Source organism: Equus caballus, chromosome 15 (assembly GCF_041296265.1).
Source record: "Equus caballus isolate H_3958 breed thoroughbred chromosome 15, TB-T2T, whole genome shotgun sequence".
NCBI classification, from domain to species: Eukaryota; Metazoa; Chordata; class Mammalia; order Perissodactyla; family Equidae; genus Equus; species Equus caballus.
Genome location: NC_091698.1, coordinates 70547807 through 70575069, shown reverse-complemented (window position 1 = coordinate 70575069; position 27263 = coordinate 70547807). Strand labels below are relative to the sequence as shown.

At 36.8% G+C, this 27263-nt stretch overlaps 1 protein-coding gene and 1 long non-coding RNA gene across 3 annotated transcripts in view; one reads left to right on the top strand and one right to left on the bottom strand.

The window, feature by feature from the left end:
* LOC138917703 (uncharacterized) overlaps positions 1-5309 on the bottom strand; it is a 30052-nt gene extending 24743 nt beyond the window's left edge. Inside the window, exons 1-3 of the long non-coding RNA XR_011426103.1 lie at positions 4919-5309; positions 4501-4661; positions 3104-3243 (exon numbers count right to left, since the gene is read on the bottom strand). This is a non-coding gene — a long non-coding RNA (uncharacterized lncRNA). The remainder of the gene's footprint in view (positions 1-3103; positions 3244-4500; positions 4662-4918) is intronic.
* PLEKHH2 (pleckstrin homology, MyTH4 and FERM domain containing H2) overlaps positions 1-26694 on the top strand; it is a 102628-nt gene extending 75934 nt beyond the window's left edge. Inside the window, exons 21-30 of one of the 2 annotated variants that reach the window (XM_001499587.5) lie at positions 1339-1436; positions 2834-3011; positions 3949-4104; positions 5946-6043; positions 12260-12401; positions 17343-17488; positions 20031-20160; positions 20922-21008; positions 23152-23289; positions 24321-26694. In XM_001499587.5, coding sequence (XP_001499637.1) covers positions 1339-1436; positions 2834-3011; positions 3949-4104; positions 5946-6043; positions 12260-12401; positions 17343-17488; positions 20031-20160; positions 20922-21008; positions 23152-23289; positions 24321-24506 — 1359 coding nt within the window. In that variant the 3' untranslated portion in view covers positions 24507-26694. Of the gene's footprint in view, positions 1-1338; positions 1437-2833; positions 3016-3948; positions 4105-5945; positions 6044-12259; positions 12402-17342; positions 17489-20030; positions 20161-20921; positions 21009-23151; positions 23290-24320 lie in introns of both variants that reach the window. The other variant, XM_070235532.1, reaches the window with a different exon arrangement.
* Positions 26695-27263: the final 569 nt, after the last annotated feature.

Here is a 27263-nt window from a genome sequence, read left to right as displayed (position 1 = left end):
GTGGTTTTTAGTCACTTGTGTTTACTCTTCAATGAATGCCTGTTTTAATCTTTGCTTATTGACTGCCTGTCAACCACAGGATAAAACAGAAATTTCTTACCCTAGCATATAGAACTCTCAGAGTGGATCCAGATTTTGTGGGACTTGAAGTTTATACAATGAATATTTTGTACTCTCTAAGAAAAAGAGTACAAAATACATTACTTTTATACATTTTAAAAGAACATATGACTATGTAAACACAGTTAAGAGCACCTGTCCCAGGGACTTGAAAGGGGCTTGTGCATGAGAAGGGTTCTAAAGCTTAAGCTTCATTTGCATCAAGGGCCCTTCATACGCTGGCTCCAGTGGCTTCGGCTTTCTCCACTTCATTTTATTCATCCTGCCTCCAGCGTACAGTGAATGAATAAACTCTCTCTATTCTTCAAACACACTCTGCCTTTGCATTATCCTTCACCTTGCTCCTGGCATTATTCCTGTCACCTGGACCCCTCTTCTTTCTTCCCACCTGTAGACAGTCTAGCCCAAGCAACATCTCTCCTGGAGATTCTTCCCTGACTCCCACAGCAGTTAATCATTCCTTCCGTTGGTTATACTTTAAAAAAAAAAAATTACATGGTATTAACTATGTTATATTGTAAATCACTGTTTAAATATATAACATCTTCTCCTAGACTGTGGGTTCCTCAAGGGCAGAGACAGTGCCTTCCCCTCCCCTTTCCTTGTTATGTAAATTTTAAAAATTATTGAAGTTATACTTGCATAATGAAAAAATTTAAAATAGAAAAGAGACTACAGAACAAAGCAAAGAAAAAATAAAAGTTACATATAATCCTATTACCTAAAGATACCTCTGTTAATATTTTTATACTTACTGCTTATTTAGGTATTTATGAATGTATTTATGTGTGGGTAGATTGGTTTTGTTTTTGGGTACATGATTTTATACTGTTTTTCCATCTGCCCTTTCTCACAGCCATTACTTGTATTTTAATGGATGAGTAAATGCATAAGTGAACAAAAAAGGAACAATGTCCCTAATCTTTGTGTGATGTCAACAAGGATTGCTATATCTACATGTCTGTAGTACCTCATTGTAGACAATAATATACACAACTAGATGGATTATGGATCTGACCCAAAGTGGAGTTTTTATGTTTTTATATATTGTAAATGCTCTAAGGAGATAATGTATATGTGGAAGAAGCAAAAACATTTTGGGTCAAGAAAGACTGTCATCATCCCTTTGCTCTCATGACTTCTGTCAGTCACACTCGTTCTGATGTGGATCTCTGTCTGCCATGTGGTGTCTAACCTATGGTGCTTCTCTTTGCCCAGGGCTGGCAGCTCTTGGCGCTCTGTGTTGGGCTCTTCCTTCCCCATCATCCTTTCCTGTGGCTCCTCAGGCTCCACCTAAAGAGGAATGCAGATTCCAGGTGTGCAGAAAACTAGCCAACTGAACCGTTTATGTGGCCCCTGAAAGTCTACAATAAATCATAAGTATTTAGTAACCTGCTGGGTGCATTCGTGGAAGAATGTGTGAAACAAATGTTAGTACAAGAAGCCTTTGGTTATCATTTACATGGAGCTTGGAAAATATTTTCTTTGTTATGTTAATCTCTCATGGAAGATTGCAGTTAAAGCTTGAAAACCTGACAAAGAATATTTTTAAGTGAAAAGTCTATGTACATTTCAAATATGAATGACTTAGCATTAGTGGGTGTTCATTTCAATAAAAACAACTATTTTGTTTCCTTCCTTTTCCCTATGACTGTTTTTCTTCACATTGAATTCTTTTATATAGAAGACTTCCCTCATGGTCTTCCTTCCTTTTATAATTGTGTGTATTTGAATTACGTCAGAATTTTTACTCCTTTGAAAAAGACATTTAAAATCCAACTGTCAGATGACTTTCTAACAGTAGGACCTAGGGCACTCAGCCAAGGGTTATTAGGATCATTTTGTCCAAGAAGTTCTGTTGGATTGCTTAAATAGACTCTGGGACTAAAACAAACAAACACAGTGAAACAAAACACAACTTGGAAGCAGTAGGAAAATATCTTCCAGTTTATAATACATTTTGGAGACTCTGAACTGGGTCATGTGATTTCAGATGCAGTCACTGAGAAGCCCCAAAGGGTGACATTTTAGAGTCTGCCTAGAGGGCACCTGAATACAAATATATCTAGAAATGTTATCTATCTGCTTTTATAAGTAGGATAAAAATTATTTATAACAAATGAGGGCAAATGAGATCTCTATACAGCTTTTACATTTATTTGCTCCAGTGGTTTTGTTTAATGCTTAATGTTTTTTAAGAGGTACATGTTTTCATAGAGTAAAAAAGGAAACTATATTTTTATTTTTGTTTGAAGATATGTTCCTATCTTGTTTAGCAGTCAAATGTTAACCTGTGTGTTCTTCAGAAGAGAACTCTGCTGCGTCATGTGTTTCTTAAGTTATCCTACACTATTTATACAATTATTTTCTTTATATTTCTTCATATAATCACTGTATATTGATTATATAATGACTGGTAATTTTAAATTCATTTTGTGTCTATAATATGATAAAGGTGAAGAATGTTTGTGTAGAAGTTTGATTCAGTCAGTGGCAAAAGTAAAAAGACTGGAATTTGAGAAAAGTTACAGTGGTTTAAGATTATCATTCAAAAAAAATTATTGTCAAATTTAGCATAATACATTGTAATAATGTACACCCAGGAAAACTTTCTTAACAGTTGTATGTATATATATATTTCCTAATATATATATATATTAGGTTGTCTTAATTAAATTTATTCTTAGGCTTTATCGTAAGTTTTGTATTATAGGACAGAATTTGGAAAATATGCCATTTATTGCCAGCGATGTGTAGAAAGAACGCAACAAAATGGAGATCGGGAAGCAAGACCCTCAAGAATGGAAATTCTTTCAACCCTTCTTAGAAATCCTTATCATCATTCTTTGCCCTTCAGTATCCCCGTGCACTTCATGAATGGGATATATCAGGTAGGTTAGGCTTTCTGTCTGATGCAAACGTGCTTAACGTAGAATCCTACATATAACCTCTGTGGAACAGGGAGGTGAGACTGTCTACCTACCTTTGTCCGCAGCTGGCAGTGTTAAACATGCACATATCTTAGATCTTCTATCAGAACAGTTGAGTTTTGAAACAGTCTTGCAAAAAAGGATTCATACTAAAAACAAATCCATATTGAGCCAAATTGCAGGAGGAATTTCACTGCCATTAAATTCCGATGTAGAAAAACAAAAATACTTTAGTCAAGGCCTTCCCCCACCAGTGCACCTGCTAAGAGGAAATAATTACTAACATTGGGTGTGTACAAGGTTAGTCTCTCTAAAGCCTCCAAATCTCAGGAATTTTCTAGGAAAACTTATCCTAGTTTTGGGCCCTCCCAACTTTCAGATTGAGGTTCTTGCTTATTAGCTGAAGCAGACATGTTCCAAGGCTAGCAATTAGTCTTTGTAGCCATAAGCCTTTTATCACGGAATTCAGATACTTAACTGCATATTAAAGAAACAAATATTAAATGCGTAAAGGTGTTCATTTGTTTAAGTGCATTTCTTGTTTATTATTTTTTTTCGTTTGCTTAAAGATTACATGTCATACTGTAGTTCTTGGTTTGCTTGTAATGGGTAGGCATACCATCTCTGCAAGATGTTTATAGCTGTCAAATGATCTTTCTATTTTGATTCATGTCAGTGGGCTGAAGCCAAGATTTCTGAATTCTTACAGCAAGCTAATGACTAAAATGATATTAATTTTTTCCAGTGGAGCTTTAGGGAAAAGAAAAGTTAAAGCACCTAGATAAATATGCGTTATCATTAGTCATGCATCAAGTATGCCCTGTTTTCCCCCTGAAATCTAAGTTTGAAATGTACATACTTATTTTATTAAGAGAACGACTTTGTTATTTCTGTGTAGGTAGTTGGATTTGATGCATCCACCACAGTGGAAGAATTTTTGAATACTTTGAACCAGGATACAGGAATGAGGAAGCCAGCACAGTCTGGATTTGCATTGTTCACGGATGATCCTTCTGGCAGGGATTTAGAGCATTGTCTTCAAGGAAACATCAAGGTAAAACCAAGTCCTTTTAAGGAGGCAGACGCAGCAAACAGCAAAGAAGCTACTCTTTGCTATTTGCAACAAGTTTAGTTGAGGAGTTTTCAAAAAATTTAAGCAGGCTAATCTTGACACACACACAAAAATTGCAGGACTTTGTTGAAGCCATAGACTTTTAGTCTGCACACACATAGACTCCATGTTAGAGAGGAGAAAAGAATTAACAATAGTAACAATACCCTAAATATTCGGGTATTAAGGTGAAGACATGGAAGCTCTAGGAAAATGGCTTTCCATTTTATTCATGCACTCGGCAATTTATTGAACTATGTATTGTGTCCAGAAGCTGGACTGAATCCTGTGGGGAATACAGAGAAGAACCAGAACAAGTCCCTCCCACAGTGAACTTACCATTTGCTTAGGGAAGAGCAGCCTTATACACTGATAACCTTAGAGTTGAAAGAGGTAAATGTTTTCAGAGTACTGTGAACATTCCACAGAAGAGATTAAGTTCAGCATTGGACAGTAGGGAAGAGCTGAACTGCACCTTGAAGGATAGGTAGAAAATGGACCTGTGGAAATGAAGAAGGGATTCCAGACTTAAGGAGAGACATGAGCAAACACAGAACATTGGAAGATATTTTAAAAAGCTTTTCTAGGTCATAGTAAAATAACTCGGTAAAGTTGCCATCTAGTGATGGTGACAGCTAGTAATATGGAATTGCATAAGGAGCCTTAGAGAAACAACCCACTTATTTTGTAAAACAAGGCCCAGAGCAGGAAATGATTTACCCATATCAAACAGCTAGAATTGGGTCTGGACCCTTACCTTACTTGATATGGTCCTTGATTGCTCTTGGAAATAAGTGCCTTGTTATGGAGTGAAGGTATTTTATGATTTGGAGATTAAAGCACTGGGGCAGATTAGGGGAAGAACTCGATTCGTAAGTAATAGTTTACAAGTTTAGAGCACGTGAAACATTAGTTAACTCCCAAAGCCTAGCTCCACTTGCAGAACAAGCTGTTGGGGCTGCATGGCGTTCCACAGAATACTGCTAAAACTCATACTTAGTTCTTCAGGAGAGTTGGTTGGTAGATATAGTTTCCTCCCAGACCCCTTTGCCTAGCTCTTCAGCTGCGTATTGAGAAATCTAGATAAATGAATGTCTTTTTTTTCTCCTCAGCTCCAGGTACATCCTGTTCAGTTCAACAAATCCAAATGTAAATTTTTGAGACAGACTCCACTCCTAGAGGACTGTCGTTAATAATTAATCAAGAAGTAAGCTAGCATTTTTGGTTGACTTGAGCTGAGTAAATATCAGGGGCTTTGGTGAATAATGTTTACCACAAATTTTTGAAAACTTTTATTTATAGTTCTGTAAGTGACAGGTTAAAAAACAAGCAAACAGTTTTTTTGGTTTCTAAAGACTTTTTGTTCTTTCCCAATCAAAGAATTTTAAGATTCTATTTCATATTTCTTTGGTATAACTTCATTTTTTCTAATCTTTATAAACTCAGAAGGTAGAAAAGTTGCTTCTTCAGTTAACTAAACCATGAAAAAATTCCTGGAATCTTCTTGTTTCCAATCTCATGCAGTCCTTCGTTAAGATTCCTTTTTGAGTAAAAAATTCATGGCCACAGTCCAAAGTTAATGTGTGTCCAAAAGGATAAGTGGACCAAAGAGTGATTTATAATTAAATTCTAAACTCAGAGCTGCACAGAATCTTAAAACAAAAGCTTCAGTCTATTTGGTTTGATCATATTAATTGAAATTTTTCAGGCTGCAGACATACTTGTCTTCAGAAAATGCTGATTTGAAAACCATTATAAATCTTTGTTTTCCACTTCCCTTCTAGATTTGTGACATTATTTCTAAGTGGGAACAGGCTTCCAAAGACCAGCAGCCTGGGAAATGGGAAGGTACGAGAACTGTTCGCCTCACTTATAAAAACAGGTGTGTAATACTATCGCCAAGTGCCAAAGTAGGGGTATACACTTATATTCAAATCATGCGCTTAGAATTTAGTTTCCTATGGAACAGCCTCAAAAGTTGTCATATTTATTTGTGTGTTTGTTATTCTGTAAATGGTAACTCTACTTCTATAGGAAGAAACTGTCACATAAAATTTTGTTTCTAATTCCAGTCTACTAATGTTATGAATAATTGTATTTTATAAAAATATGCTTTTGGACAAAAAATAGGAAAAATACCTGCTCTCTTTGGGTAGTCAATACAAGGATGAATTTTTCACCTTCAAAATTTCCTTTAACACTATTATAACATTTTTCATAAAGATTTACTAAATACTCAAGTGCAAATCTGTAGTAAGAAGAAATATTCTTGTTTACCTAAGTGTTTTAGAAGTGATATATTCATATTCATTCATTCTCATTCTTTCATATTCTTTCTCTCTCTCTCTGTATTTATCGAGTTTCAACTATAAGGCACTTAGCTAGATGTTCTGGATACAATGGTAATAAAAACAGACACAGACACAGTCCTTGATCTTTGGAAACTTACAAGATAGTGAGGAAGATGCTTGTTAATCATACAGTAACTCTAATGAATATGTAACTGCACATTAAGTTCTCTGAAAGAAAAGAGTGTGGTTCTCTGAGAGCACATAACAAGAAGCCTGGCCATTGGGAGGCTTCTTTGAGGAAATGATGCTTATGCCAAGGTCAGAAGGGGGCTGGGAGTGTGGGAGCATTGAAATGGGTTGAAAAAGATGTTCAAACGCCGGTAGAGGGAGACTGTGCAGAGTGTTTCAGGAGTCAGGAGAAACCCAGTGAGGCTGGAGCACATACTTTGGCGTATGGTCAGAAACCAGATTTTCTTTTTTTCTTTTTTTTTAATATCTCTTTTTCTTCCATGCATCAGCAGAAGGTGGTACGTAATAAATAGTGTTCATTGACCAGGTCACATTAACTGTACCAAAAAAAGTTATTTTGCTGGTTTTATTTGGATCTTGTACCCCATAAAATAAGGAATCTAAAATATCAGACCAAGAGCCTGGTGGGATTATTGGTGTACTATTAACTTCTTTCATAGGTCTACTTTTGGAAGATGTTCATAGACCTAAAATTGGAATGTAAGAAGTAAAGGCACTATATAACATAGAGAATGTAATAGTCTTTCATCCAGTTCAGGGTTTCTTTTCCTAATAGTCTATTCCACAAAAATACCCAAATACGTGGACAAGAGTATTCCAGTATGTCCTATATCTTCTTTACCATATTTTTTTATAACAGTGAAAAATAAGTGTTGGGAGGGGTGGGGAACTTACATGTTTATTAATAGGGGAACAGTTAAATAAATATGGTACATTCGTATTATAGACTCCTCTCATACAGTCAGCCACTAAAGGGGCACCCACTGTTTGAACAGACTCTTGATCTAAATAAATGGTGGTGATGAACCTCTGGAGCTTCTCTATTCAGGGGCTCAGGAGCTGTATTGATTCACCAGAATTCTGAGTAACTAGAAGGTGACTGTTAAGCTTTGGTATCTAAGGTTTTAAAATCATGCTTCCTAGAGATAAGCACGATTACTAAGATAATGGAAATCTAATAGGCTTTACTCCTGGAGGAGCCTGTTTCCACTGATGGCAACCTTCATCGCTGGCCATTGGCTAACTGGCAAGAACACCAGGCTCAAAGACTTGTACCTTCCAGGTGACTGTTTTAGTTCTGGAATTGCTGGAGCTACGGTTCTCAAAGTGTGGGCCCTGGAGCTGCAGCTTCAGTATTACATGGAAACATGTTAGAAATGCAAATAATTAGGGCCCACTTCAGACATCTTGAGTCAGACTATCTGGGGGTAAGACCCAGGAGTCTGTGTTTGAACAATTCTCTAGGTGATTCTTATACCTGCTGAGTTTTGAGAAGCACTCATCTAGAGGTCCTCATTGCTGTTCCTTTCTTTTAATCGTACATTTTGTGGAAGGGGGCCAGCTCCTGGACCTGACCTGCCATATATCTTTATGTAGAAGAGGTCCAGGAATTCTCATTTGATTTTGTTGGAAGTAAATGAAATTATTTCCATATCTAAGACTATTCCTAATAATGCATACCTTATGAATGCTTAGTACATACTAATTATAACTATGATGGCTGTGGTTGGCCCTACAATTAAATTTGGATGAAATGGGGAAAGGTGGTCTGGAAAACACAGATAAGAATTATCCTCCAGGTCTAGCAAATGCCATGAGAAAGGACAAAGAAAGTTGCAAATAACGCATAAGAAAGATTGCCTTGTTAAAAAAAAAAAAAAGCCTCATGACAATATCAGAAAAAAAACAACTCAACTAAAGGTTTAATTTTTAACAGGAGTCTGAAATGGCTGGCTAGCCACAGCTATGAGAAAGTACTGTTTCCAAATATGGTCGTGCTTTGCGTATGTGTATGGATGGCTTAGACAGTGAGCCCTAATTTCCAGTGACACAATTAGGAGGGGAACTGGCTGTGACTGTCATGCAGCCAAAGGCTTGATTCTTCACCTGTCCAGCAGCACTGTAATAGGCAAAACTGAAGTACTAGCTCTCTTTATCCTGGAATTTTTATTCATATTTAGTAAGTTATGGAATTTTAATAATTTAGATTTAGGGGTTAAAGATCTAATTGATAGGTTTTGAACTTAGTCTCAGAGATGACCATTTGGAAACTAACGTTTAAATTCTATTCATATTTAAGCTGCTTATTTAATTTGGTTCCTTACTGTGTATTTGAAATCGCAAGAATCAAGGCATGTTTTTAATAAAACAAAACTGGCAAGAGTCCTTCTCTGAAGAGAGCAACTCTTCCTTTCTCCCTCTTTGAAATAAAAGATTGTTTTCAGTGGTCCTTTGTCGTTATTATTTTCTAGAACATCGTCTAACATTCCCATATCTGCCACCTTAGCTGACGATAAGAGCATCTGTATCCATTGACTCCAAAGCCAAGAAGCATCTTGACAGATCATCTAGTTTATTCCATTTCTCCCAGCTACGTTCACACCAAAAAAAATTCCAACACGAAGAGACTCCTGTGATTCTAAAGACCTCTAGAGAAAAATCCTAATTAATAATAATAATAACTAATATTTATTGAGCAGTTACCACTTGCCAGGCCCTGTGCTGAGGTCTTTGTATGCATCATCTCATATAATCCTAAGAACACCCCTACGAGGTAGGCATTATTACTATCTTCATCTTTTAGATTTAGAGAGTTAAGTCATTTACCCAAGGCTACAGAAAGTGGATTCTTCAGGCTTTTTTGGCAAATAATTCCCATATTTAGCATTTCTCACTACCATTTATTTATCTGTTCATGCAGTAAACATCTGTTCAGTGTCTTCCAGTGCCAGGCCTTGTTGAAGCCCTAGAGATTCAAAGGTGAATAGAATTTCCCTACTGTTTAGAATCTTACTGTTTACAGGGAGAGATAGACACAAAATCTTAGCAATGCGATTAATGCTGAACAGGAATGGGATAGCAGAGTACTGAAGAACATGAGATTCAAAGGTGAATAGAATTTCCCTACTGTTTAGAATCTTACTGTTTACAGGGAGAGATAGACACAAAATCTTAGCAATGTGATTAATGCTGAACAGGAATGGGATAGCAGAGTAGTGAAGAACATGGGCTCTGGAGAGAAATGGCCTGGGTTAGAATCCTGGCTCCCCTGTTCACTGTGTGGCCTTGAGCAAGTCATTCACCGTCTCTGTGCCTCTGGTATCCTCTACATGAAATGAAGATGAAAACAGTACCTACCTCTAGGGTGGTCTGAAGGACTAAATGTTGGTAAATGTAAAGGGCTTGGATCAGAGCCTGCCACATAGTAAATGCCCCATCGATCTTTGCTCTTACCACGAATATAACGTGCATATGTACAAGATGTTGTGGGAACATCGACGAGGGTTTGTAGAGTGGTGATTTCTGAGGAGATGACTTGAGGTGGTAGCCATAGAGGCAGGAAGAGAACACGGAAGGGGGGCTCACCATTGCAGTTTTAGCAGAGTGTTATCGGCAGACCATGGTGGACAGAGGAGTGAAGAGAAGGTAGATGGAGAGTGAAGGCAGGCTGCTCGCTTAGTAAGTTTACATGATGAGAAAGGTGATGTAGGAAATGAATGCTCTGAAGAATGAAGTATGGAGCCGCTGGGAGGCAAGTGAAAGGATTACCCAGCAGTGCGGAGAGCTCTGCTGAATTTGGCAGCAGTGTTTGTGTAGTGGTACTGATCCACATAGTGATGTGATGTCCATCCCATAGTATCCACCTCCTGGGTATCAAATGAGGAGGTGGGCCTTTAGGAATACTTCTGCTTTCTAACCCATGCCCTCCTGCTGTGATGGGAGCCCACATTCTCTGCTCCAGGCCTCTTTAAGACTGGGGAGAAGCTGGAAGCTGGTCATATAGGTCATATTGGGAGAGACTCAGATCACATTTCTCTGGCACCTTTCCTATTCACGATCTGTGGATTTGATTTTCTGAGTTCTTGGTCACTTTTGTGACTCTTCAGTTCCGCTCCACATTCTCTCCAAATCACTGTATAGTTCTTGGAGCCCAAACTGTCTCATTAGGGGCTTGAACCAGTGATTCCTACATATTTTATTCCTATTCATGTGTCTGGGATGGTTTTCCCCTTTTTTTCTTATAGTGCTTCATTTTCTCTTCCCAGGCTCAATCTTACTGGCATTCCAGAAATGATCGAAGATGTCCTCTAACTCTTCTTGCCTGTAGCCATTTGTATATTTCAGTTTTCTTCCTCCTAGCTATGTTACTAATTCAAACTTTTGTTGATAACTTTCTAGCAGTAACACTTAGTTAAACCCTGGTGGATTACAGTGATGAATAAGACATGGTTCTTAACTTCAAGGGGAGAAAAGGTGTGTACAAAAATGTTAGCATGCCAAAAAGGGGAACTTCCATCTTAAAGTTTATTCTCTTTGTTTTATATCACTTCGCTGACATCATTTTGAATTTAGAATGTATTTCTCTTGCCCAGCCATATTCTTCTACCAGTTGACAATTTGTCATCATGTAGTCATGAATAAAAATGGGGCTTAGGATTTATTTTTTCAAGAAACCACTCTGAATGACTGCCCATTGCCAGTGATTCTTAAACTGGAGTGGGCAGGAAGGACGCTCAGAATCATGGGGAGGAGATGCTTTTCACAGTACACCCACCGCACTCCCCCTGAGATTCTGACCTGCTGCCCTCTCATCCCCTGCCATTTGAGATAATTACTGCAAGAGACACTGGAACTGATGGCCGTGTGTCCTCTCCTCAACTGTAAAGGGAGAAAAAGCCTGAAAATCCAGTTATAGCCAATTGGGCACACACCTAACAAATGCTGGATCTGAATCTCTCTTTTTCTGCCACTGTGTTGTCATGACAATATTAAAGTATGTCAAAGCGTTGCTTGCCCACCCCACTGTCACAGCATTTACAGCATTCACAGCACCGCTGTCTGATCTGCAGCCTGAAGTCAGAGCCCCACAAGTCTCACATATAAAGAAACAGCATAGTGGATACATAAAGAGGGTCACTGAATTGATGAAGTCCTCGTAGACAAAGAAAAGCCGTGTCATATTTCAACAAGTAATAATAATAATAATAATATGTAAATTATTTTGGAGCTCCTAAAGCTGCTTATCCGAATGTGGCAAAAAAAAGTCAAAACATTTAAGTGTACAAATATTATCTCTTAGATTCTTAGAGGAAACTACCCCACCCCCAAATCTCATGCTGATTTTGAATTGAAACCTACATTCCCTATTCCCTGATGTGTGCAAGGTGTTTAGGACAGATCATGAGTGTTTTGAAGATTGGTTTTGTACAGTCCATTGAAATAAAGTGTTATGTCAACATTCCTTATGAGAGAGGGCATATTTAATTTCGCTCAGTGTCTTAGGTCCTTCCCCAATATTACTTAAGGATTTGGTATTTCAGGGCATAAAAAATAGCTTGGAAGGATTGCTCAATCTCAGCCTCAAAGCACTTTTCCCCCAGTTTGCTGAAAATGTCATATAGAATAGAAACAGAGGTCATTAGCAGATAGTGATGGTCTAAGTTTGTATCACTTAGAGAACTGTGTTAGAACAACCCCATATCAGTCCTATGGAGTTATCTTTACCTTCTTCCTTTGTAAGAACATAATTTAATGAAAAATGTCCTCTTATTTTACAGACTATATTTCTCAATGCAGGCTCGCGGAGAGACTGATAGAGAAAAGTTGCTGTTAATGTATCAGACAAATGATCAAATAATAAATGGACTTTTTCCTCTGAACAAGGACCTGGCATTAGAAATGGCGGCTCTTTTAGCTCAGGTAACTTCCGTGCTGTGTAGAGTAATATTTTGTAAAGATAAGATAGTAATTTCTACACTGAATTAAGTGTAGTAAAACAATATACCTTTAGTAATTCTTTAAATTGGTTTTGCTATGATTAACACCTTAAAAATTATAGGCATTAAATTTACAGTTTGACTCCAAATTGCTGACGATTGTGACGATGTAGAATGAGACGGTATTCCATAGAGGGAGCCTAGTTTCTTAATTGTGTGGACAGTATACCGTCAGGCTTTGCATTTAATAAAGGAGTTTAAGGGTAGAGCTGTGGGGCTAAGGATGCCGCGCTGAAATTGCTCAATAACCTAAAAGGAATTGGTCTTTTAAAAAGCTGAAACGCTTTCTTTTATTTACCTATTGTATCAATTAGGATTAATTTCAGACTTCTATAAAAACACACAGATGCATTGTGTGTGTGTGTGTGTGTGTGTGTGTGAGGAAGATTGGCCCTGAGCTAACATCTGTTGCCAATCTTCCTCTTTTTGCTTGAGGAAGATTGTTGCTGAGCTAACATCTGTGGCAGTCTTCCTCTATTTTATGTGGGATGCTGCCACAGCATGGCTTGATGAGTGGTGCTATGTCTGAGCTCAGGATCCAAACCTATAAACCCAGGCCAGCTAAAGCAGGGCACACAAACTTAACCACTACACCACCAGGCTGGCCCCAACACACACACATGCATGTTAATAGTGACAATCAAAATAGAAGTATATGTGTCCCTCACAAAGAGAGAGAGGCATGCTGGCACCTCTACAAAGTCATTGAGGACACGGGCTTTATCCTACTCTCCATTCTGCTATCCCTAGTGTGTCATCTTCATGGTCCTGGAGATCTGCCCAGAGCTCCAGTCATTGCATCAGTGTTCCAGGCATCAGAATGGAGGAAGGGCTGAAGAAGGGCATGCCCTCCCGCCTTTGAGAAACTTCCCAGCAGTTACATAGAACATTTCCATTTATGTCTCTCTGGTCAAGACTTAGCCATGTGGCCTTGCCAACCTACAAAAGAGGCTAGAGAATGTGGTCTTAGCTGGGCAGCAATAAGCCCATCTAAATTAAAGGTTTTTATCACTCAGAAAGGAGGAGAGAATAACCATAAGAGGAAACCCACAGTCTCTACCACACCTGAGTCTTTGCACAGGTTAATTAAGGGAAAATGTTAAGGCAACTCTACGATATGTCACCGGCTCAGATTCCCTGGGATTTTCAGTCTTCTCACTCTCCACACCATCCCAGGACATCTTGTCATTCTCTTCATTGTATCTACCACCTATGCCAGTGATTCCCAAGGCTTTTCTCTCCAGTTCATACTTCTTTCATGGGCTCCTTAAATTCTATGTATCAAGAACCAAACTAATGGTCTTCCCTCCTCTTCCTTCACATTTTGTATCTTCACCGTAATATTGCCTCTGCTCAGTCCCCCAAGCAAGCTTCAAATCCAGGAATCATCACTAACTCTGCCCTCCCTTTCACTCTCACCCGCAATCCCCGTCACCGTGCCCTGCCCATTTTAACTCTTAGATATGTTTCACTCTGTTCACTCCTCCCCCTGCTGACCACCATTGCTGTGGTTCAGACCATCAACCCATCCTGCCTGCTCTCCTGCAGCAGGCTTCTAACTAGTGTGTTTTTCTCTGGTCTGGTCCCCCTAAATTTACACTCTGCCCAGATGCTAGAGAGATTGTTCCACTTATCTATTGCTGCACAATAAATTACTCCTAGACTCAGTAACTTAAAACAATAACAATTTGGGAAAGGATGTGTAAGGACAGCTTGTCTCTGCTTCACATGGCATCAGCTGGCACAGCTTGAAGGCTGGTTGTGACTCTACAGCTGAGAGTTGGAATCATTTGAAGGCTTGTGCATTCATGCATCTGGTGGCTGATACTGGCTGTTAGTTGGAACTTCTGCTGGGGCTGTCACCTGGAACACTTACCATGGCCTTTTCCTGTGTACTTGTGCTTCCTCACTGAATGGTGATTGGAAGGCAAGAGCAACATCTTGAAAGAGAAAGAAGTAGAAGCTGCCATTTTCTTAAGGCACGGGCCTGGAAATTGTGCCATGGTGGTTCATGAGGCAGCACTAGTAGCTGGGATGGAGATAGAGCAAAAATGTGAAACTAGCTGTGTCATTCCCTTGTTTACATGGAAAGACTTTCATGTAAGTTTCATTTCTAAACTCTGCCTGCCTCTCCAGCCTCATCTCTTAATACTCCCTACATTGAACTTTATGTTCCAATAAAGCATAAACTGTGGTTCTTTGCACAATTCCCAGACTTGCATATGGTTCACTTTTTCTTACCTCTTATGCTTTATTTGTTTGTCTCCTCTGCCTGGAACATCTCTACTCCCATGCTTTCACTTGTTAACTTCAGCTTTTCCATTAGTTTTCACTTTAGGTGTCATTTATTCCAGGAAACCTTCCTGAATTCTGCTTGGGTGGGTTAAATGTCTCACTTGGGGTTTCTGTAATGTCCTGCATGTATCTATTAGTGTCCTGACCTCAATGGTTTCTTATTATTTATTGGTTTCTGCTTTGCACCACTGACTGTGGCCTCCCTGAGGGCAAGGGCTATCCCAATTGTCTTTGTATCTAGCACAGTGCCTTACATATAGTCATTCTCCATAAATGCTCTTGGGTGAATGAAGAGTTGATAATTTGGTTTACTTTTATAACAATTTTATGGTCATCCAAACTTTAAAACATTAGTGCTACAGTGAGTGTTCTCTTTTTGCAAGTGATAAAAAGCTGAGGGAGAGAGAAATAGGTCACATATTTTCTTGGTCATAGGATTAGGAATGATTTCCAGTCATGTGCTGGTCTATGCTTTAGTCCTCTAAAGGCACAGATTCTCTGTTAAAATCACTCTCATTTTTATTAAAATTTGTTAGTCTTCTTACTTTAACTTTTAATTTTGTTAGGAAAGCTTCTTCAAGAAAAATTGTAATATACTTTAGAGATAAATACTTCTAATATTTTTTAGATAAATTAAGGAAGGGGTAGAAAGGTTAGACCATACACCTAGATAATTCTGAACACATTAATAACTAAAATGCATAATTTCTCCATCTATAAAAGGAAAATTAAATAATGCATCCGATCTCTTTTCCTCAGAGTAGTTTTTATAAAGATAAATGAAATATACTAAGGAAATCTGAGCTCTGTAGAAGAAAGTAGTTATTTCTTTTGTAGATTTGAATATCTGTAGGTCCTTGTTGATATTCTCTGTCTTAATTAGGAAATTCTTGGAGCTATTCATTAATTGTTGTACATGGTGTCTGGTAAGGCATTATGTTGATGTGAGGCATATTGGGAATTATCTGAGTTGATTTCTAGTTGTTCTCCAAACATTTATTGTGCTCATTCTGTGCCACACTGTATACCAGGTGCCAGACAGGAGACACGCTGAGCTTGGAGATACCGCTATATTGGACATAGCACTATAGGGTTCCCTAAGAGGTTGCCTTAAATGGCCTATTCTGGTTGTAACTATTGTTTGTCCAACTGCAGTATCCTTGAAGGTTAAGTCCTGGTCTCAGGTTTCACAGGTAGTTGTGCTGAGTACTACCTGATGATAGGTGGGGATGATGAAAAGCTTGCTCTGGGGGAAGGACTTCAGTAGATTTGAAGAGCAGATGAACAACTTTTATTTGGTGTGAGGAGATTAGGATGAATATCTGACTAGATAGGAGTTGGGGATGAGAGCTGAACAGCAAAGCCAAGTGAAGAAACCAACAAGAGACTGGGTCAAAGAACCAAGAAAGTTATAAGAATAGACTGTAAGGATGGAGCTCAACTGAGGAATTTATACAGTAGTTGGTCAGATTAAGAGCTAGACAAGGGAAGCCACAGGGGTCAGAATCTCAGGGGCTGGTTGTGCTAACAGCTTAGCTGGAGGCAGAGGGCCCTTTTGAGATGGAGACCTGGGGCTTTCTATAAGACCATTCCCAGTCTTGATGGAACCCTTCATCTGCTATAAATAAGGATATGAATGTTCAGTAGGACATTCATCTGGATGCCCCCACCCCATCTTGCTCCTTGAGCCCTCTTTGGTGCCCTATACAAGGCATTTAACACAGTTTATCACAAGGATTTGTTTATGCTTCAGTCTCCCCTACAAATAATAAACTCTTTGAGGATAAGAACTATGCTCAACATTTTTCTTCCTCGCATCGCTTAGCACAGTGCCTGACATATTATGGGGACTCAGTATAGGTTTGGATGAATGAATGGTTGGGTGAGTGGATGGAGAGGTGGATGGGTGGGTAGTTGGATGGGTGGATGAGGGATGGCATCTGTGTAGCCTGTTAATAGAGATAAGGAGTGAACATTCATTCAGGGAGAAAGGGGAATGAAGGGCTCTATTCTATGAAATAACAGAATAATAGAATGAGGGGATGAATACAGTAACATTTATGGAGAAAATCTAGGAAGAAAGTAATGCAATATGGTTCTTGCTTCCATTATATTCAGTAAAGACCCTTAAAAATTCAAATAACACTTTTTTGAAATGTCTCATAGCTTTATAATTTTTTGTCTTTCATTTTTAATGTCTATTTTGCATTGTTATTATCAATTAAAATAGTAGATTAAAAATGAAAAATTATCCTTTGCCATTATAGGCAATAGTAGAGTAGTGGCCTTTAGCAAATACTACTAGATGGTGATGTTAACCTAGGGCGGTTAATGTAGAAATGGAACTGAAATGTTTAAATTATAGATTTTCTCCAAATTAGAATTCAAATAGAATTTCGATTTTAATAATAGTACTTATATATAGTTATAAATTCCATAATCACACAATCATGACGAATAGATTTATATATTATATGTTATAAAGATTGTTTAGAAGGAATAAAACTATTTTCTGTTTTAAACCTCTTCTCAATATCCTACATTTTCTCTTTTTTGGATTTCCAATTAGGTGGAGATTGGAGATTTTGAAAGACCTTTTTCAACTCCAGCAGGGCATGTTACTAATCAGTGCAAAGCAAACCAAACTCTAAAACAGGTCATAGAAAAATTTTATCCGAAAAGGTATAGAGATGACTCTTCTGAAGAACAGTTAAGGTAAGGAACTATTTATAACTCTTTAAAGGGTGGAGTCACATTAGTTTTTTGGTGATATTTTTCTGTTAAAATTGTAAAAATGAAAAACATTGTACATGACAATTTTCTTGAGATTTTTTTAATATTGTTGAATCCTAAGAAGTTATCGATCTTTTTATTTAAGAAGGGCCTAGAAACTGTAGAATGTTAATTTAGATCTACTTTCCATTTGATCTTGTTCATTCTTATCCAAATATTAATTTTCTAATTAATTATTATTCATTGTAGCAGGATTACCTGCTAGTTATTAGCTATTAATTATTAGCAGAATTACCTGCTATAAATAAAAGAAAAAAATTGCCCAACAGTAATTTTTTTAATTTAATTATTTTATCGAGGTCACATTGGCTGATAACATTGTGTAATTTCAGATGTACATTATTATATATCAGTTTCTGTATAGACTGCATTAAGTTCGCCACCAATTGTCGAGTTTTTATCTATCACCATACATATGTACCCCTTTACCCCTTTTGCCCTGCCCTGGAGCTGCTTCCCCTCTGGTAATCACTAATCTGTTCTCCTTATCCATGTATTTGTTTCTCTTCCACATGTGAGTGAAATCATACGGTGTTTGTCTTTTTCTGTTTGCCTTATTTCGCTTAGCATAACACCCTCAAGGTCCATCCATGTTGTTGCAAATGGCACGATTTTGTCTTTTTTATGGCTGAGTACTATTCCATTTTATAAATATATCACATCTTCTTTATCCATTTATCCATTGATGGGCACTTGAGTTGCTTCCACATCTTGGCTATTGTGAATAATGCTGCGATGAACACAGGGTTTCATAAAATCTCTTTGAATTGTTGATTTCATGTTCTTTGGATAAATACCCAGTAGTGGGATAGCTGGATCATATGGTATTTCTATTTTTAATTTTTTGAGAAATCTCCATACTATTTTCCATAGTAGCTGCACCAGTTTGCATTCCTACCAGCAGTGTATGAGGATTCCCTTTTCTCCACATTTGCTATTTTTTGTCTTATTAATTATAGCCATTCTGACAGATGTAAGGTGATATCCCATTGTAGTTTTGATTTACATTTCCCTAATAATTAGTGATGTTGAACATCTCTTCATGTGCCTCTGGGTCATTTGTATATCTTTGGGAAGATGTTTGTTTATATCCTCTTCCCATTTTTTGATTGGGTTTTTTTTGTGTGTGTGTGGTTGAGTTGTATGAGTTCTTTATATATTTTGGAAATTAACCGCTTGTCAGATATATGATTTGCAGATATTTTCCCCCAGTTGGTGGGTTTTGTTTTCATTTTGTTCATGGCTTCCTTTGCCTTGCAGAAACATTTTAGTCTGATGTAGTCCTATTTGTTTTTTCTTTTGTTTCCCTTGCCTGAGTAGACATTGTTTTCAAAAAGATACTGCTAAGGCTGATGTCAAAGAGTGTACTGTCTATATTTTCTTCCGGGAGTTTTATGGTTTCAGGTCTTACATTCAAGTCTTTAATCCATTTTGAGTTAATTTTTGTGTATGGTGTAAGATAATGGTCTACTTTCATTCTTTTGCATGTGGCTGTGCAGTTTTCCCAACACCATTTCTTAAAGAGACTTTCCTTTCTCCAGTGTATGTTCTTGGCTCCTTTGTCAAAGATTAGCTGTGCATAAGTGTGTAGTTTTATTTCTGGTCTTTCAATTCTGTTCCATTGATCTGTGTGTTTTTGTGCCAGTACCGTGCTGTTTTGATTACTATGGCTTTGCAGTATATTTTGAAGTCAGGGAGTGTGATGCCTCCAGCTTTGTTCTTTTTTATCAGGATTGCTTTGGCAAGTGTATTTAATTTTATGAACTGTTTACCAAAAAGTTTTTATCTCAGGGTATTCTGTTATAAACAAATTGGAATAAAAATAAACTATCTTCTTATACAAGATTTTTTAATGTAAAGTTTTAAATTAAACTCAACTAATTTAGAGTTTTTATTTTTGAGAGCATATAAAGAAAAGCTGTAGATTAAAAAATAGAGGCAAATCCAATTCACCATGAGTTTTTCCAAAATGGAAACATTGAGATCAGTCTTTTGCCTATGTAGAATAAGTGGTTGCCTTCGTGATTTTACTTAAGAGATTTCCCTGCATCCAACATTTCTCCAAGCCAGGAGTGGGAGTAACCTACAATTCCACTGTTAGGGATTCATTCTTTGGTCTCAACTTCTTGCACTTTTCTTTAAAAATGAAAGTTTAAACTAATTTACACTAAGATATGTTAGCTTATCAGATTTTAAAATTTGCCTGAAGCGGGTGGGGGTCGGGGAACCTAGGTCATGCTGAGGCCACTGATCGTATGAGAATTTGGTGAAAGGAATGCTACAGAAAGGACAAGGGATGGACAGGGGTGAGATGGGAGTCACAAAATAACAGCTTCACCTCGGTTCTGCCCACGTATCCCATTGTGCCTAGGGTTGGCTTAAGGAGAACTTTATCTTGGGAGGATGATAGACTGTTTATGTTTTTGCTTTTGTGTTTTTGTTTTTATCCTTTTCTTTTTTTTAGGCAGCTTTGCCAACGACTGTCAACCAGATGGATGGCCCTTCGGGGACACAGTGCTGCTGATTGTGTGCGAATTTATTTGACAGTAGCCAGGAAGTGGCCATTCTTTGGTGCCAAGTTGTTTCTTGCAAAAGTAAGAAAGAATGGGGAACTCTTCAGTTCAGTAAAATAAAACAGTAATAACAGTAACCCGAGGTTTCATAAATTTGTCTTTTAAAAAGGAAATAAGGAAATTCCCAACAATGTAAAGAAAACAATGAAGAGACACTAAGGAGAGGGCAGGAAAACCACTGGCTTCTCTATCTTTTCCCCACTGCTCCACTTCCTTCCACTTTAAAGCATTTCTTACACTCAGTAAGCTAATCATTAGACTGAAGACAACAACTGAACTCTGCTTTCTTCTCCGCATTCATTCATCCATTCACTCATTTACTCTCTCACTCATTTGCTCACTTATTTAGTGTTTACTGAGTTCTGTTTGCCAAACACTGAGCTAAGCTCTAGGGATATATAATCCCATGGTTCCAGATGGGTTGTACTCCAACTTCCAGGAACTCACAATCCAGTGTTGCAATAGGCCTGGAAATGACCACCATATTGGCAATATGGCTGAGTGACATGAACAGAGTGCTGTAGGAACACTGAGGAAGGAGAGACTAACCCTGCTAGCTTGTCCAAATGCCCACATTAATAAATGGCAGATTTGGGTCCCAAACCCAGGTCTCCTACTATCAGATTCACTGCTCTTTCCATTTGACCACTCTACCTCCTCTCTAAGAGAGATTTTTAATAAGTTTTTGTTGTTGTTGCAAATGTTGCATTCATTTAGACTGAAAAGTATTTCTGTAATTTTGCTTAGCATTTATTATATAGTGTATTTTCACCTCTTCACAGCCCATAACTCCATCATCACTTGGAAGTACTTTCTTGTGGCTGGCTATACATGAGGATGGCTTAAGCATCTTAGAATACAACTCCATGGTAAGATTAAATCCTAAAGTTTTGCACTGAATCAACTATTTCCATTGCTCAGTGTACCATAAACACAAGGTAATGATCTCTTAATCTTATTTCACATGTACAGAAAACATTCTTCCTAATAGTATATAATGAAGTCATTTTACAAATACAACTATGATTACAATTCAATTTTTTAAAATAAGATTAGACAGGTTATATATTGTGTATAAGAAAAATACTAAGATACCATGATTCAATTGCAATCATGGTTATATTTGTAAAATGACCGTTCATTTATAGTGTTAGGTAGATTGCTTCCTGTGTAAAATGAAAATCTTTAAGATAACACCAAAGTAGAAACTTTAGTTACTGAAGTTTAAGTTCAGATTCACTAAGGTTTCTATAACAATTTCTATAATTTTCCATAAATCACTTATCAGTTCACTTGTACATTCATGGTATCTTAAGAGCTTTTTACGTGATTAAATATAAAGTCAAATTATGTTTTCTATATGTTCATTTATTTATCTGAAATTTACTTTATGTTCTACCATATTTCATATGTTTTAGATTACTTAATAAAAATTTTGGTTTTTTTTAACCTGGCGGGGAGGCATTCTAAATTCACCTGGCAGGTGAAGGGGGCTCTCCTACCTGTGGCTATAGTCAGGGATCACTGAGAATTTCTTGGAAACCAAACTATCCTTTAGTGTTATACTAACTGTTTCTCCTTATAATTGCTAAAATACTTTTTTGAAGGAGTTCATATTTCCTGTATGCCTTTTAGTTCTTGAATGGATAACTTGAAGATAGATTATAAAATCAGGGACTTAAAGTCAACAAAAATTGTACACCAAGATTGAGTTACCTTAGCTAAGTAAACCAGTTCCCTAGATCCCAGGAGCTGGACCTTACAGGCCAGGATGTAGACACCAGTGGGCTACAGCTCTTGAGGCTTTCCGTGCTGAAATGGTCTGCTCAATGTCTTGCAAGCTAATCATTAGACATGCAGATTCCTTTACTTTTAGGCTGTATATCTTTGAATTATACTGAAAAAGTTATTTTAGCAACACATTGGGAAAAAATATTTGCTGCATCTATGACAAAGAGTCGGTATCCTTTATAAACATGAATGTCGTATAAAACAATAAGGAAATGATGAACACACCAACAGACAAAAAAGACAATTCACAGAAGAAATACAGATGTTCCATAAACGTATTTTATAACATTAGTCTCACTAGTAATCAAATAAATTCGATTTCAAACATAAACATATGGTAATATGTTAAAAGTGAGATTCTACTTTTCACCAGTCAGGTTGGGTGAGATTTAAAAGAATGATGATAGGCAGTTTTAGTAATACTGCAGTGCTGGGAATTTAAATGGGTATAACCTTTCTGGAGGACAGTTTGGAAGTACTCTCAAAGTTTTCCTTACTTTTTTGAGGTAGCAATTCCTATTATTGAGATTTATAACAAAATGAATAATTAATTATGTGTATTACAAAATATGTCTAAAAATATGCATTGAAATATTGCTTAAGATAGTGACAAAAATTATTTAAATATCTTGCAATAGGAGATTGGTTAAATAAAGGATTATCTGTAAAATCACTTAAAATGATGTTATACATTTGTTGTCATGGGAAAATGTTCATAATATATTAAGTAAAAAAAGAAGAATGCTAAACAATATGTATAGTACTGTTTTCGTTTATATATATCAAAATCTGTATATCAGGGTAAACCACATGGATTTGCCAATATTTGACCATTTTTTACCTTAAAAAGTATGTTTCATATTGTTCAACCTAATATATATAGAGAGAGATCTCTTAAAGGACATACAGTAATATTAACAGTGGTCTTCCACTGCATGCTAATATAGGAGCTTTTATTTTCTTATATTTCCTACTTTTTCTGCAATGAGTTATTAGTTTCAGAATCAAAATGTATTTTAATTATAAAGGTAAATGATGCCTAAATAGAATTAGTACACTACCTTCTATTTTGGATCATAATAGACTTGATTTTAGAAAATAATTTTTTGTATTATACATAATTAATATCATCATTTTAATGGAGATATGTTATTAATCATTTCTCATCTGTCTTTGAAAGTAAAGAGCATATAACATATTTACTTTTTCTTCTCTTTGAAGAGGTTAATAGTCAGCTATGTGTACAAGAGTCTAATGACCTTTGGAGGTCACCAGGATGATTTTATGATAGTCATTAACAACACACATTCAAAGGACAAACCAACAGAGAAATTACTTTTTGCCATGGCAAAACCCAAGGTGAGTAGAAGCCTTTCCGTCAACTTTTTGCACTCGTTTTTTTTTTCATCCTAATACATTTATTGTGCAACAACTAAATTCCAGAAGGGAAAACAGACTTTACTTCTAATAAAACAGCCCTAGGGCCAAATTCTGGCTTACCTCACCTTGCTAAGCTTTGGTCTCTTCATGTAAAATGGTATGATGCTGCCTCCTTGTTTTGTCTTAAGAATTAAATAAAGGAATTGTAAGGTGCCTTAGCCCAGGGCCTGGTGTACGGAAGGTTCAAAATAAGTGGTCTTGATGTAAGCTATTGTTGTTGGGTACTTTATATGCATTGTCTTATTTACTTGGGGTAATGTACTTTATGGACTCATTAGGGGAAAGAGTAAGGTTTTATAATTAAGATGTACTTGTTCTTTTACTATTTTTAGCAAACTACGTAGCTTTAATCTCTGTAAGTGAAAGCAGTAAGTAAAAGGGCTACATTTTAACATGTAATTCCAATTTTAGTAAAAAGAATGAGAAATTGATTTTCCTAAAACTTTAACTGTCTTAAAATTGTCAATTAAAAGAGACTACGTTTTTAGAATCTGAAGCTTTTTAAAAAGATGTCAGTTATCTTAATTAAATCTATACTTAAGTGAAGGCAGTTAGCCGGTAAGTACAGAAGATCGAGGCATGCTCAGTACTTTATTTAGTTTAAAAAATGAGTTGATTATACACTGAATTTCTTAATTCATATATTCACAAATAGAACTTTAAGATAATTGATAGAGTTGTACTACTGACTGTCACATTTTCTAATATTGCCACTAAATTTGATTGTTTTCTAAGATCCAATCTTCCTGCTGGTTTAAGTAATGGGAAAATATGTCAGTGCCTTGACGGTGCTGAACATGTAAGTTCTCCATTGTTTGATCTAGAGAGAAGGGAGTTCTGGTAGCTTGGGCACTTACAGATGGAGACCACCTATGGTCATCCCTTGACTCCCTTTTGGAAGTGGTGAGAAATTCTCAGGAGCATAAAAATTCTGTTTTTTCTTGTTTTAGATCCTTGAAATCACTCTTTTGATCGCCAGTTACATAAACAACTTCCATCAGCAAAAAGCAGCCTTTCACCACCTCTCTGCTCCAGCCCTGCTCTCAGCTCGGACCCAGGGACCCCAAGCAAGGGCTATGGGTAGTCAGCCCCTTCTGTCCAGCAGCAGACCTACCAAAGGCCCCACTTTACTCTGAAAGCTCAGGAGCCTGAACATTCACTCCCCGCCCTCAAAGCAGTGTTTGCATCTGCTGCACCTAAGTTCATTTACACCCTGGCAGCATGGCGCCCAGGGGCTAGTATTCCAAACTTTAAAAATAATAGGAGTTACTCTCTTTTATTTGATTCTTAAATCTTCAAATGAATACTAGTAGTAAAACAGAAACACAAAATTTCCCACACACTAATTTTCTCTTAGATTATATGGGTTAGAATTTGTCATTTTTTCCATCTCTCTTGCCATCAGACACATCATGCAAAATGACTTTTTTTTTTAATAAATATTCTGGCAATGTTTAGAAAGGGAGATTCCAAACTCATTTGGCAAAACAGTTGATTATTTGGAAATGCTCACTGCCAAAACATTAAGTACTATAATTAAATGTGCTTTTAATTAATGATATTGTGTTTGGAAAGAAGTAGAGTATGCAGTGTAAAAAACAGCTGCAGGGTGCTGTTTAGGGGTAAATTTTTAGAGCAAATGCAGTAAATCTTCTGGCCCTGTGAATCATTATGAGAGAAAATGGGAATTAGGTGACCTGAACCTCCCATGTGGTATTAGAAAGTATACCTGGTCACCTTTTCAGATCACTGGAGTGTAAAGACTAAAACGAGACTGATTCCTAACATTCCTTCTCTGTCAACATAGTTCGAGTTCACTGGAATATTGCCCACATTTCATTGCATTTGGTGCTGGGTCATCTTGACCCTCTTTTGTTCAATAATAATATCTTTGAAAACAAAGACAATTTTTAAAGCTTTGCCCTCATACAGTCCTTTCTAACTGTAGATTGAACTTAAATTCCCAAAAGTATTTTTCAAAAGAAAAGAGAAAATAATCCTTCTGTCAAAGGAGGTAAAATTTTAGTTGAAAGAGTCTAAAAATGTATTACTTTACTAAGTTACATACGTGGTCAGTATTTTCCAGTATGTGTCAAAACAAAGTAATTAGTATTCATGATAAAAATGAAACTGTGATAAGACAAGAAAATTATATTATAAAAATGTTTGATTGCAATAGTAATCATGAGTATACTTAATTTTATTTATGTGTAGAATATTTGTATTTATTTTTTGGAAATATATTTATCACTTTGTGTGTGGTATTTTTTTAACCAATTTGAAAAAAAAATGTTAGCTGCTGAATTCATTTGTTGGCAGAGCCTTCATGGTTTCTTCTTTGCTGCTTTCTCCCTATGGCAATGTACTGTTCTTACATTAAGCCTTTTAAAAATGTTCCATTACATATTAGCATCCTTAGAAAGGGCAGAGCCAGGAAATACACTGCCCAAGTAAGGTTTTGGGGGCTGGCCCCGTGGCCTAGTGGTTAAGTTTGTGCTCTGCTTTGGCAGCCCAGGGTTTCGCCGGTTCGGATCCTGGGCGCCGACGTGGCACTGCTCATCAGGACATGCTGAGGTGGCATCCCACATAGCACAACCAGAGGGACTCACAACTAGATTATACAACTATGTACTGGGGGGGCTTTGGGGAGAAGAAGAAAAAAAAAAGATTGGCAACAGTTGTTAGCTCAGGTGCCAATCTTTAAAAAAAAATAGTAAGGTTTTGCTTTACTGGTAATGACAAAAAGGTCAAAAAACCCCATAGAAATAAATTTCCATTTACTATTTCCCCTAAATCTCTTGAGCCACAACCACTCACTGCATAAGCAAATTAGTTTTTGAGAATAAACTGGTTACCAGTTTGGGATGACTCTCAGAAGCCTTTTGGCTGGAATACAATAGAGTTTCTGAGTTCCCAGAAAACCATTTAATAATCATTAGTTGGTGAGCCAGAGGCTTGGCAGAGCTGTTACATATGTGTGAGGACTTTATTATCAAGCTATAGTTAGTTCACCATCTGGTAAGCCACCCCAAAATCTTCAAATTTAAACATGTACTGAAGGCTTAGCTTAAATGGTAGTACCCTAGACTTGCATTTATTTTTGATAGAGCAGAGATAAAATATTTTGATGGAAAGAAATCAATTTTCTGTAACTGATGATGTGAAAATTTTATTTTCTGGGAAATTACTTATATAGCCATTTAAAAAATTCAAAGTATGTTATTATGATTGGTTAGAAGAGAATAATGTTACGTGTTTAATTGTAATATTTGTCTCCTATCATTTTCTTCCCTTTCAATCATAATAAATGATTTACAAAACCCATTTTGAGCATTATCTTTTGAATAATCTTCAAGAAATACCTAATGTTTTCATTGTCAAAGCTGAGGTGTACTACTAGTGAAAATGGTAGTTATTACCTCCTTCTCTTGCATTCATGTTTTGTCTTCAGTGTTGCTTTGTTTTATCCATATAAAAGGAAGCTGTTTTGGCAAATGGTAGTTTTAATACGTATGTATGCATATTGACACTTAGACAACATGTATAAATCATGGGGTTCTCCCATGATTTCATAATAAGCTCCTTAGTGGAGCTTATTTCATACGGGTGAGTTGAATGGACTGTGTTCTAAAAATTTATTTTAAATGTTCTGGAGTTGTGTGTGTGTGTGTGTCCTTAAAGTCAAATACTGCAGTAGCTTCAAAATGAATTTAACTCTCAATTTACAAAAAAAGCTCGTCACAACTTATAAAGAGTCATTCCTCTAAAAATTTGTTTGTTAATTGGTTGTTTGGACATTTTTTTCCACAGGAAAAAAATACATGGTGGTCAGGTCTAGAACAATACATTTAACCCGTAATTGTACTGAAGTATAATCCTGAAGAATTAACCAC